The 11,341-nt window shown below is 50.1% G+C and overlaps 2 protein-coding genes across 2 annotated transcripts; one reads left to right on the top strand and one right to left on the bottom strand.

Moving 5' to 3' along the window:
- Positions 1-5,414: 5,414 nt before the first annotated feature.
- Positions 5,415-6,627, top strand: INS49_008827 (uncharacterized protein; the record flags this gene model as incomplete). Its single annotated transcript, XM_043169564.1, has 3 exons — positions 5,415-5,729; positions 5,820-6,182; positions 6,247-6,627. 3 exons carry the CDS (start codon positions 5,415-5,417, stop codon positions 6,625-6,627), a joined length of 1,059 nt encoding a protein of 352 aa, XP_043027244.1.
- A 2,271-nt stretch (positions 6,628-8,898) lies between these two features.
- Positions 8,899-11,006, bottom strand: INS49_008826 (uncharacterized protein; the record flags this gene model as incomplete). The annotated part of the gene is made up of 4 exons (XM_043169563.1): positions 8,899-9,381; positions 9,696-10,189; positions 10,267-10,713; positions 10,838-11,006. 4 exons carry the CDS (start codon positions 11,004-11,006, stop codon positions 8,899-8,901), a joined length of 1,593 nt encoding a protein of 530 aa, XP_043027243.1.
- Positions 11,007-11,341: the final 335 nt, after the last annotated feature.

Here is an 11,341-nt window from a genome sequence, read left to right as displayed (position 1 = left end):
AAAATAAATATATAATTTTTAAAAAGCATTTTTATAATATTATTATAAATAATACTTTTATATATAATATATTTTTATAAATAATATATTTTTATATTAATTAATATACTTTTATAATATTTTTATTATTTTATAAATTATTAACTTTTATAAAAGTTATAAAAGTTTTATTATATAACTTTTATAATAATTAATATATTTTTATAATAATTAATACGCTTTTATAATAATTAATAAATTTTTATAATTAATGCTTTTTTATAATATTTTATAATGCTGTTATAATTATATTTTTTATAAATAATGCTTTTTTATAAGTAATACTTCTTTATAATGCTTTTATAATATATTTATAACTTAATAATTAAATATTTAAAGCCTTATTAATTTACTTTTTAATACGGGCAGAGGTTTAAATTATTAAAAATAAGGTGCATAGGTAGAGTGATAGGGCTAAATAGCCCCTATGGGCCAGCCAAATAGTTAAACCTAAGGTTTAAGTATCTTCAATGGTGTGTATGCTGCGCGGAAGCCTCTAAATAGTGGCTATTTCTCTTGGCATTCAGGGCCGAAGGGTCCCACGTGACGTTGATCCCTGACAAGTACCCAATGCACCATTCAGGCATGAGATGCTTCAGCACTCTAGTCGTGAGCCAGGTTCTAAGCGCAGATGAGTTTGGATGAGAGTGGCTTTGCATGGGGGGCTCAGGTGCTCAAAGAACTATGCAGGACCATAGCGACGAAGGCTGTTGTAGGGACGAACTAGCCAGTCAACAAGAAAACATTTGGAGAGGCGATGTCAGAGGTAGCAACAAATGCTTGGGAGTGACTGGCCCGCTGTGAGATGTTGACTATTGCGTTGTCTTGGCTCTTCATTACTCCCAAATTGTCGGTCCTTCAGAGTATATCAAGCATACATTCAATTTTGCGTTCTGACAGAACTGAACTATGCAAGTATTGCTCTAAATGACACCAGAGCGATCAGGAACATTGGGCTTGTGGTATTCACAATGGTATTGTAGTGTCATGCTAAACTTGCTTGTCATATTGCTCAACGCCAAGGTGCTTACAGAAACGGCTCGGGTGAGGAGTAGACACCTATGTTATTCTTTCAGCGATTTCAGAGTGTCCATTGTGAGACTTACAGTTAGCGGACAAAAGTTCCGCCACACTTAATTTCCTTAATATCGTTGCACTTTTTGGCATTTAAGGCTATGCCACATAATTTATTTCATGACTAGTTATATATATTAATTAATATAAAATTAATCGCTCTTTCTTATAATATATTTAATATTTAATATACTAGCTTTTAGTGATAATTATGGCTGTTAATCTTCGCTATATTAATTTAATTAAGTTATGCATTATATTTTCTTTAATTTTATGCTAATAATTAATCATTACTTATATAAGTTTATCCTTTAAGGTTATAATAAATATAAGGATAGCTAATTTAAGGTTCTTTTTATATATAGCTTCCTTAAGGAGCTTTTATAAATTTTTAATTAAGTTAAAATTTAAGTTATATAATGGCTAATTAAATAAAGTAATGCTATATGCTAAGAATTATTTTTTTAGTTACTCTTATATTATCTTTATTATATATATTAAAGCATTATCTTTAAGGAATATACTCTTAAGCTTATAAATAATAAGAAGAACTTATTTATATAAAGCTTATATAATATTCTTAAAAATACCCTTTTTTTATAAAAGGGTTACCTTAAAGGGGGATTAAAGTAAACTTTATAAATTATAAAAACTTACCTTAAAATATTTTAAAATAATATATAAGCTTTACCTTTAATTAAATATTTTTTTATAATAATTAATCTTTTTTAAAAAAAATTATATAATAAGTTATTTAAGTTAGCATAAAAAAGTTATAAAGAAGTTTTTTTAAACCTTAGTATATTAAATAAAGAGGATATGTTTTCCTTAATTATAAGTAATAATAATCTTATTTATAAATATAATGCATTTTTATTAATTAATTAACTTTTAAAGATACTTCTTAATAAATAAAAAATATATATTTATATGTTCCTCTTTTAAAAAAGATCTTTAAAATATAGGTTTATAAAATATACCTTTATACTTAAGGGCTTATTTTAAAATCTGTGTATAATACTTTAATTTTACTTTTTATAATAAATTTTTTATTAATAAAAAAGGTTAATAATTAATAATATTAAAGATATATTTTATTTATTTAAAAGAAAATATAAATAAGTAGCCGTTATAAGGTAAAGAAATGGCGGAGAGCTAATATTAATAATGATAGATAATGCCTAGAATGAAGGCCTTAGGAACGCCCTCTTTCTTAAAAAGCTAGTGGTAAGTAATATTAAATTTATAGCTTATAATAATCCTCGTTTATTTATAAGGAGAATAGTGCTTTTTGGGCTTTTAGGAGTGATAGGCGGCATTATTATTAAAGGTTAAAGAGGAAGGGTGATCCTAGGTAGGTCTCTTCGCGTAAAAATTTAGAGCGGTGTGGCGGAACTTTTATCCACCTACTGTATAAAGCATTTGTTGAATGGAGTGGATGGCCTTTACCCGGGGAAACCACCTCAAGAACACAGCAATGAATTGAAGTTGCTATAAAACGATTGGTATCTCAGAGCCAGTCTGATACTAGTCCTCATCATTGATATGCTTCGGTCTTGCAACAGCCTACACACTATCACTTTGCTAAAGCTCCAGCGGACAATACTAAGCTGAAATCTATTGACAGGTGATCAGGTAAGTGGAGTGGCGTGGGCAGCCAGGAGGATCAGGGTAAGTCCTCCGAGATGGCTTCAAAAGCATCCTCGACCATTGGCAGTGAAGAAAATCAGCAAACGAATTGTCAGATCACAGCCTGCGCTCGCTATGTAATCCGGCACCTCGAATATACTAACCAAAAGGATCTCGATCTCACGACACGGCGGCAATCTCAACCTTGCACGCCGCCGAAAGCTCCCAGTGTGAGAAAATTACCCAAAAGGTTCCGCTGCGGGGAGAGGCTTGCCACTGGTCGGATATGCGGGAGGACGTACTGCGACCACCGTTGGATCTCGAACCATATCAAGGCTGTGCACCGGACAGACCCGAGTATCGCCAAGCAGCCAGTCGCGGATGAAGCTGTGGACATGCAAGTACCCGAGCGGTGGTGCCCCCTCGACCCACCCATTCAAGTCCAACCTACCTAGGTAAGAAGCCGGAAGTGTGCGACAACAGACCCCCAGGGAGGGGGAAGGGCGACACAGGTGATTGTAGAGGCAATCCTGAGTGCCCATGATGAGCATTTGTCCCTTCAGGAAACCAAAAACTACATTGCAGAACGGTACCCATGGTATGTGCAGCCGATTCGGAAAAGGCGTTTTCAACGCATAATTCAGTACGCGCTCGATAAACAGAAGTCGAAGCCCTTTGAACAAGTGCCAGAAATGCAGGGCCGATGGCGAGTGACGGCTAGTTATCGGAGGGAGTTGAGAGAGCTCGAGTCCCTACCTGTGTTCTCAACAAAATAACCAGGTCGTACTTAATCATGCTCAATTTTCGTCATCTTTTAGTACTGTGTTCAACCCTGTCTATTCTTAACTTGTTTATGGTTTGATTCGCCTTTGTTCTTTTTTTTTAGATCAGGGAACCATTGAAGTTAATCTATAGTGTGCTAGAAAACAAGTGTGAAGAAACCAGAATTTCCACTGATGGTATTGTGATTGACTATGTCTCGGTTTCCATGCCTTCTACGGAAACTTGAAAAAAACATCAAGTTGAAGATTGTGGTACAGCACATGTAACGAGCTGCTTGTCTAATATTGTCTCGTCAACCGCAAAGCCGTCTCCCACCTCGCTCGCACTCAGGTCCTTCGAAGATATGTCCAGTTCAGGCGGCGGCGGATCGGCCACTGTCATTTCCGCCGTATCGTGCTCGTAAGTATGGCCCCATTCTTATAATCCTCATTACGGCCAAATTTCCCATTCTTGCTCACCTTCACCATCGGCACCATATAAGTAGTTTTGTATTGATTCGTATACACTCTTACTATCGACGTGTAAGCGGTCCCTTCAAATAGTGACAGACGCTCAAAGACCCAGCGTTAGATAACATACTCCACACCATATAAGCCAGAACAAAGTCACCGCTTTCCTCCCACGTAACTTTATTCGTGTCATGGTTCCAGATGTTGAAGGTCCTCGGCCCACGGATACCACACGCCCACTCCAGAAGATACCGTCAACTCGCGCCCCCAGGCTGCCTCCAATGGACAAAGACATGAAGGTCTTTGCTTTGACGCCAGTGGCAACCTTGACCATGGGAACAAGTTACTGTGGGAAACCTAGATAGAAGAAAAGAAGATAACAAAGCCATAGAGGCCCCACAATGACATTTTTGCATCTCTTGAATGTGGCTGTGTTACTGCAGTGGTGTATGTGAGGATTGCTCACTGCTAAAATCCCGATAGTGATGGCTATTACTATCAGTGTCTAGGTATGGGCAACGAAGTTTGTGTGTGAGCATGTGTCTGTAATATCTCCTACTAGCTAATTGGGTGCATTTTGTATTCATGCCAGGTTACATGATTCTCCCTGACGGAGGCTCAGATCGTTCCTGATCCTCGGATCCTCGGACGATCTCTGCATCCTCAAGTTGTCAACTGACGGACGGCCAAGACAAAACTTATACCTGGTTCTCCAATACTACGACTAGAAGATATCCTGTTGTATCAATGGCGGGCGCATGCTCGATTTTGTGTCTGGCACTGGCAAGCGTGCATCTGCTGGCTTGGCAGCATTTCCCACGACCGGCAGCTGCCCAAATGACCAACGACAGTTACGGCGTCCGGAGCTCGGTTGGAGTCGGACTTACGAGAAGCGGCGTGGGGTGGGAGGCTTGGCTGCCCAGCCTGCCGCATGTGTCATGACCAGCAGCTGGCTCATGACAGCCCTGAAGACCGAGTGAACATTTTGATGGTTTTTGGATGGCAAGCGACCCCGGCCGACCTCGGTGGAAAGCGAAGGGTCCCTACCCGACAGGCTGGTCGGTTCGGGGTAAGCGAAGCAAGCGTCGGAGCCCAGGATCTTGGTGGTCTGTCTTGAACATTGTGCAAGCGTGGCTAACCCACACACCCAGCGTGGCCGGCGATGCTCTCTCTGCGTGCACCTTGCCTGCCTCTTTCTCTCACACACAGGTCCTCGTCCTCGCCCTCGCTCCGTCTCTCGCCCGTCTCTAATTTCCCGGTCCGCCCCGGCTCCTCTTTTCTTCCACCGCTACCTCTCACCTGCCGTTGCATCCGAGTCGACTTTTTGCGGCCACCGAAGCAACAAAAAGACCCGTCTTCCTCGCGCGACAAGCACCAACGAACACACTCGACACCCGGAAAAAAGACGAGGCGACGGGGCCCCCGAGCCCAGGTGGCAACATGTTCAAATCGCTGGTCAACGGCGCCAAGAAGCTTGCCATCGGCGAACGCGGCGGCGCGCCGATCGGGCAGCTCTTCCCCAAGGTCGACCCCAAGGTCGACGGCGAGGACTGCCTGAGGGACTGCGACAACTGCCCCACGCACTACCCCAAGAACTTCAAGATCGAAGAGAGCGACGACCTGTACGGAGGGGTCAAGGGGTGGAGCACCCACATCCTGGTCGCCACGGGCAAGGCGGACTGGACGCACAACGTGGCCAACGAGAAAGGCAGCGTGATGCAGGCCATCGAAAAGGCCGACAAGCCAAGTAATGGGGTAGGAAACAAGCCCCTCGCCCGGCTCGCTTCTCCCCTGCGCGCCCCATCTGCTGGCCGAGACTGACACCAGGCATCACCTGTCAAACAGCGGCTCATGCTCTCCGCCTCCAACATCCCGACCCCAAACCACAGCAGCGACTACTCGGAGCCAACGACGCTGCTCCTGCTGCCCGCCTTCGTCGTCATCGAGAACGTCACACCCGCCTCCGTCCCCGCGCTGATATCCGGCTATGTCGACCGCGCGCCCACCAACACCTCGGCCCTCCAGCCCGTCTCTGCTGCCATACCAGACTCCCTCCCGCCGCCAGACCTCCCGGAGCCGGCGGCCAAGCTCCATGGGCTGAGGGCCCGGCCGAGCCCACATTCCGTCCTGATATTGCTCTGCTCACAGAAGACCCGTGACGCGCGCTGCGGCCAGTCGGCACCGCTCATCAGCAAGGAGCTGCAGCGGGTAACAACACCCTCCCCCCGGTCTCTTGTGCCCGTGCTTTGCTTCATACTAACGTACTGGGCAGCATCTGCGGCCACTCGGCCTGTACCGTGACATGGACGACGAGAGGCCCGGCGGCGTGGGCATCTACTTCATATCGCACGTCGGAGGGCACAAGTACAGCGCAAACGTCATGATCTACCGTCGCCCAGACCCCTTCGGGCTGGACGGGCTGGAGAGGGCGAACCTCAAGGAGGGTGAGAGCTTGACACCGCGCATCAGGAAGGGCCCGGCGGATGGCCAGGAGGGGGACGCCGGTGCCGGGCAGTGCATCTGGCTGGGCAGGGTGAAGCCGGAGGACTGCGAGGGCATTGTCAAGTACACAGTGCTTCAGGGCAAGGTCGTCAAGCCCGAGCAACAGCTCAGGGGCGGCTTCGACCGGTCAAGAGGTCTGATGAGTTGGTGAAGCGGCGGGCCCAGCGCTGGTGACGTGACAGTGGCCCTCCTCGGGCCGGAGCCCGCCACAGCCGTTGCCGTCTGCGCCTCCGCCTCAGTCCGTCCCTCTCCGACCTCGACTCCTGCGTCATACGCGTCCCAGCTTTCTGGAAGCGAGATCCCACCAGAGACACTTGCACACACACGAAGGACGCATAGAGCTGGTGGCCGCCATCCTCCACCTTGCCAGAAGCCGTGTCGGGTCATATCGCACGTGCAATCGGCAAGGGATGGTCCGCACGTGAGGCTCGGTATTATTGCTCAATTCTCATCTGCAAGCGGTAGAAATACAAGTTCTCTTGCCTAGTGGCTGCAAGCCGTTCCATGGGCTCTTTCTCTTCCCCAGCCGCCTCACTTCCGTCGGTGTTGCCAGTAGCAGATGGTTGCACGGCCCTGTCTGATCCGAAGTGCCTCGGTTCACGGGTCCGTCCTTGTTCTCGTCCTTTTCTTCTTCCACGGTTGGCTTTTGATAACGGGCCATGGACGCTGACGGGGGCGACTGGGCCTGGCACCGGGGGGGGGGGGGCGTGTTCCGGTCCGGGAATGGATGCGGCAGCTCGCGATCTGTTGCAATACTCTTTCTAGGACCTCGCGGGGCTTCTAGACGGACGTGTATACCGTCGGCCTCTGGGACCAGCCTACTGTGGCATGGGCTTTCTAAGGCGTCCACCTGGGTTAGCAGATGGTGCTCTGTACCAGTGATGGCCGGCGGACGGGGGATGTTTACACCAGACCTTGCAGATACCAAACAACGGCGGCCCTTCGCAGAGTGTCTGCCTGCGACGAGCGGAACCAGGTGGGGCGCTGGGAGCGTTTCTGTCGAGGAATGAGAGTTTGGGCCCGAGCAGAGATGGCGGCACTGTTACTTCGCCTGCGCACTCTGGCCGAGTCTATCGAGTTGACCCCCAAGTGTACTGTGCCTAACGGAGTGTGTGTTCTATCATATCTATAAGTCGGTTAGATGAAGGTATCCAGCCTTCTGAGCCTTTCCGGGCGAGACATTGGCAGAGTGCAGCCTTGTGACCGATGACACCGTGATGATACGATGGCAGAGTCGGCAGCAGCAGGGCAAGGACAGCTGGATCGGGAAGAAAGAGGCAATCGACAAAGTTGAAGCATCTGTTTTGGACATTCACTTGATTACATGTCACCGGGGCGGCCTCGGACCAAGTGGACGACCAGGCTGCCGGAGCGTTTTCTCCGGGCCAACAGTTCATGAATCACGACAATCCTTGCCTGGGATGGATCCCACCGCGGTGCCAATACCTTCAGCAGCCCCCGCATTGAGCCATTGTGGGACCAGAGCTGCGGTTCAACATGCTCCGACGGTAATCTCGATTATCGTCCCTTGATGGCTTGCGACGCCCTTGGTCCCAGTGGGGCACAGTATAGCAGAAAAGGGGCTTCCGATAGCCAGCAGGAACCCAGAAGGGTGGCATGTCACTGCCTAGAACCCTTGGAAACGCACCACAGGCATTACACGTGTATTCCTGGCAATGCTCAGCCGAGTCGGGACGCACAAAAGACGTCCAGGGGTGATCTCGGACGTAACGGCATTCCCGGATCGGGTCCGGCCACCGTCATGCTTCGACCGCCGGCCATCGAGCAGCGCGGGACGGGAGGGCTCGTTGCCTCGAGCCGGAAACAGGGCAAGGAGACAGGTGAAAGTGCGCCACCGCTGCATCATGGCCGCTGCCAAACGCACAAGGCTCTGGCCTCGAACAGACGGCCCGCGCGATCTTCCTCGCCTGCATGGTGATCCTATCTTTACCGTCCACCATCTAGAGACCTCACTTGCAACTCCACCGACCGCCGAAATCCCGGTTCACACATCGAGATCTATCTCCAACATCGGAGTGCAAGTGGGCATCAGTATAACATCACCGCTGTCCGAGTGATGGGCACTACGATGCCGCATGGGCGCATGAACGCTGCTAATAGGCAAGCAAGGAGGATTTGGTCCGGGTGCAGCCTCCGGGGCCTCCTTGGGCATCATCAGACCGAACAAACTCTGTCTGGGGATTACGCGGTCACATGTGAGTAATTTGACGTTCTCGCAGTCTAGTCTATTTTTACACATACAGTATGACTCTGGCGATGATATTATCTCCTCGGCAAGGTGGTACAATACGAGGAGATGATGTCGCCGAGGTAAATGCAGCTAGGCAGTGCGTTCTACCGCCGAGAATTCCCAGATCTCGGGCACAAAGCCCACCCTCAACACAGGGCCTCCGTTGCATTCTCACTGGCTACCCTCCTGGGCCCCTTTCTCGGCCGTGTCGACGGGGGCTGTCTCGCTTCCCGTCGTTGCTTTCCGGGCCTCCACCTTCTTGATGTTGATCCAGCTCAGGCCAGAAACTGCACAAAATGCGGCTGCAGCACATGCCACGGTGATATAGTACGAGTGCCTCAAGCCAGTCAGATAGGCCGTTAGGACGGCCGTGGTGTACTGCTCCATGCCCATGGACGCAAGCACCTGCCTGACCTGCGATGCACCCGAGTTTATAAAGATTTGGGGGTCCAACCCAGGAACATCGCGCCTGATTCCCCCGACCAGGCCATTCTGGAAGACCGTCTGGGCCACGGCTATAAAAATAGCCCCACCAAAAGACTGGAAGAACTGCACGCAGGCGGTCGCTACCGCGATGTCCTCCTGCGGCAGAACGGCCTGCACGACCAGGATTCCGAGCTGGAACCCCACGCCGATGCCCAGCCCCGCCAGAACCTGGTAGCCGAACCACACCCTGGTTGGAGAGTCGAGTGAGAATGTGGTTATCATCCTGTCCACCAAAAAAAAGAGTGTCAGCTTCATAGACGTGTCTCGACAGCGATCGATCGGCAGAGCCATCTGGAGAGGGAGGGTGGAGTGGAGATGTCCGGATCGCTGGGTGACCAAGCGGTGATACGCTTCTGCGGTGGGCCTGCGCAAGATCACAATGCATCACGCGGGGGCAATAACCAGGGAGAAGGGGAGTGTTACCCAGCACCGACGGTGAATAGAAGCATACTCGGCAGGGCAAACGGGTTGTATCTGCCCACCGCGCTAATGAGTCCTCCGGAAAGGACACTGGTTAGGACAGTGGAGATGAGAAGCGGCAGAATCTTGACCCCTGCCTCGACGGCGTCGTCGCCCTGTATTGCTTGGAAATACAGCGACAGGTAGTATATGAGGGGAAAGAAGGCCGAGCCGAAAAAGCCCGAGAACAACATGGCGCACAGTACGTTGCGGTTCTTGAACAGGCGCGGCGGAAGGGTGCCTTCATCGCCCTTCCAGACCTGGATACCGACAAAGATCAGTATCATAGCCCCGAAGCCCACAAACAGGCCAATGATGCGCGAGTTGCTCCACGGGTACTCGGCGCCACCCCACTGGAGGGCAAGCAGCAGGCAAATCACGGCCGGGATGAGGATGGCCGTCCCGAGGAGATCCAGTTGCTTCATCTTGCCCAGGAAGCCGAGGTTCCGTTTCTTCTGGCCCTTGATGTGCAGGAGACAGAATATGGCCACCATTGTTGCACCGCCGATGGGGAGATCTACAAAGCCATGTCAGCCAGGGACGGCGGGCCACATCCACCCACCCGATGGAGGAGACGGCCTGTCTGTCACTTACTGACGTAGAAACACCACCTCCAGGTGACATGATCCGTGAAAGCACCCCCGAGCAAGGGCCCGGCGACGGATGCGATGCCCCACATGCCCCCGATCAAGCCAAAGGCAAGAGGCCTCTGCCGAAGCGGCAGGGTGTATGCCAGGATGACGATGGAGCCCGAGAACAGACCAGCCGTTCCCATACCAGCGACCGCCCGGCCGACGATGAAAGCCGTCGAGCTGGGCGCAAGTGCACATACCAGGCTGCCAACCTCGAAAACAAACACGGCCAGAAGGTAGATGAGTTTGACACTGAAACTGTTGTACAGCTTGCCGTATAGTGGCTGCAAGGCCGTGGTCGTGAGCAGGTAGGAGCTGCCGTACCAGCCTATGTCCTTGACCGATTCAAACTCGGCCGTGATGGCGCCCAGGGCAGGGGCTATGATGGTCTGGTCCAGGGCCACGAGGACTGCAGTATCCGGGATCAGCTATCGGCGGTGCGACACGAGTTCCACGTGCAAGTGCGGAATGGTGGTGGGATGCAGACGGAGGATTGGTGACAGGCCTTAGGTTGGGGGGGGGGGTTTGCTTACAGACGGACAGACACAGCGAGGTCAGTATCAGAACCCGGGCGAGGCGCTTGGGGTACACAACAGCGTCGGCCTGGTCCGTTGATGAGGGCGTCGACAGGTGGCCTCCGTCGATGTGTGCCTTTTCGTCGTCTTTCGCGTGTGCGCCGGGGGGCTGTTCTTGCGAGTCCATGGCTATGGGATCGCGCTCTGCTGTTCCCTGTGCATGTCACCACCAGGGATCATCAGAAGAAGACCTGGCACGGCCAAATTGGCACCGCACGGGCTGGTGGCGAGCTCCCGTAGCTGGAGTATGAGACCTTGTTTCCTTGGCTCGTTCGTGTGCGATAGTGAGCGTGTGAGTTTGTGGGTGTGTTTGTAAGGAAACCGGCTACGTCCATTTGTTGTATGACCATGATACAGCACGTTCATAGAGGTACTGCATGTGAATAAGGGTCTGAGACATTGGGTATTGTCCCTTGCCCTAGGCGGCGTCCGCATTGTCCCGAGCACCGCGTTCCCCCAAGG

Source organism: Diaporthe citri, assembly GCF_014595645.1.
Source record: "Diaporthe citri strain NFHF-8-4 chromosome Unknown scaffold_3, whole genome shotgun sequence".
Lineage (NCBI taxonomy): Eukaryota > Fungi > Ascomycota > Sordariomycetes > Diaporthales > Diaporthaceae > Diaporthe > Diaporthe citri.
The sequence above is the reverse complement of the archived record's forward strand: the minus strand, read 5'-3'. Positions and strand labels throughout refer to the sequence as shown.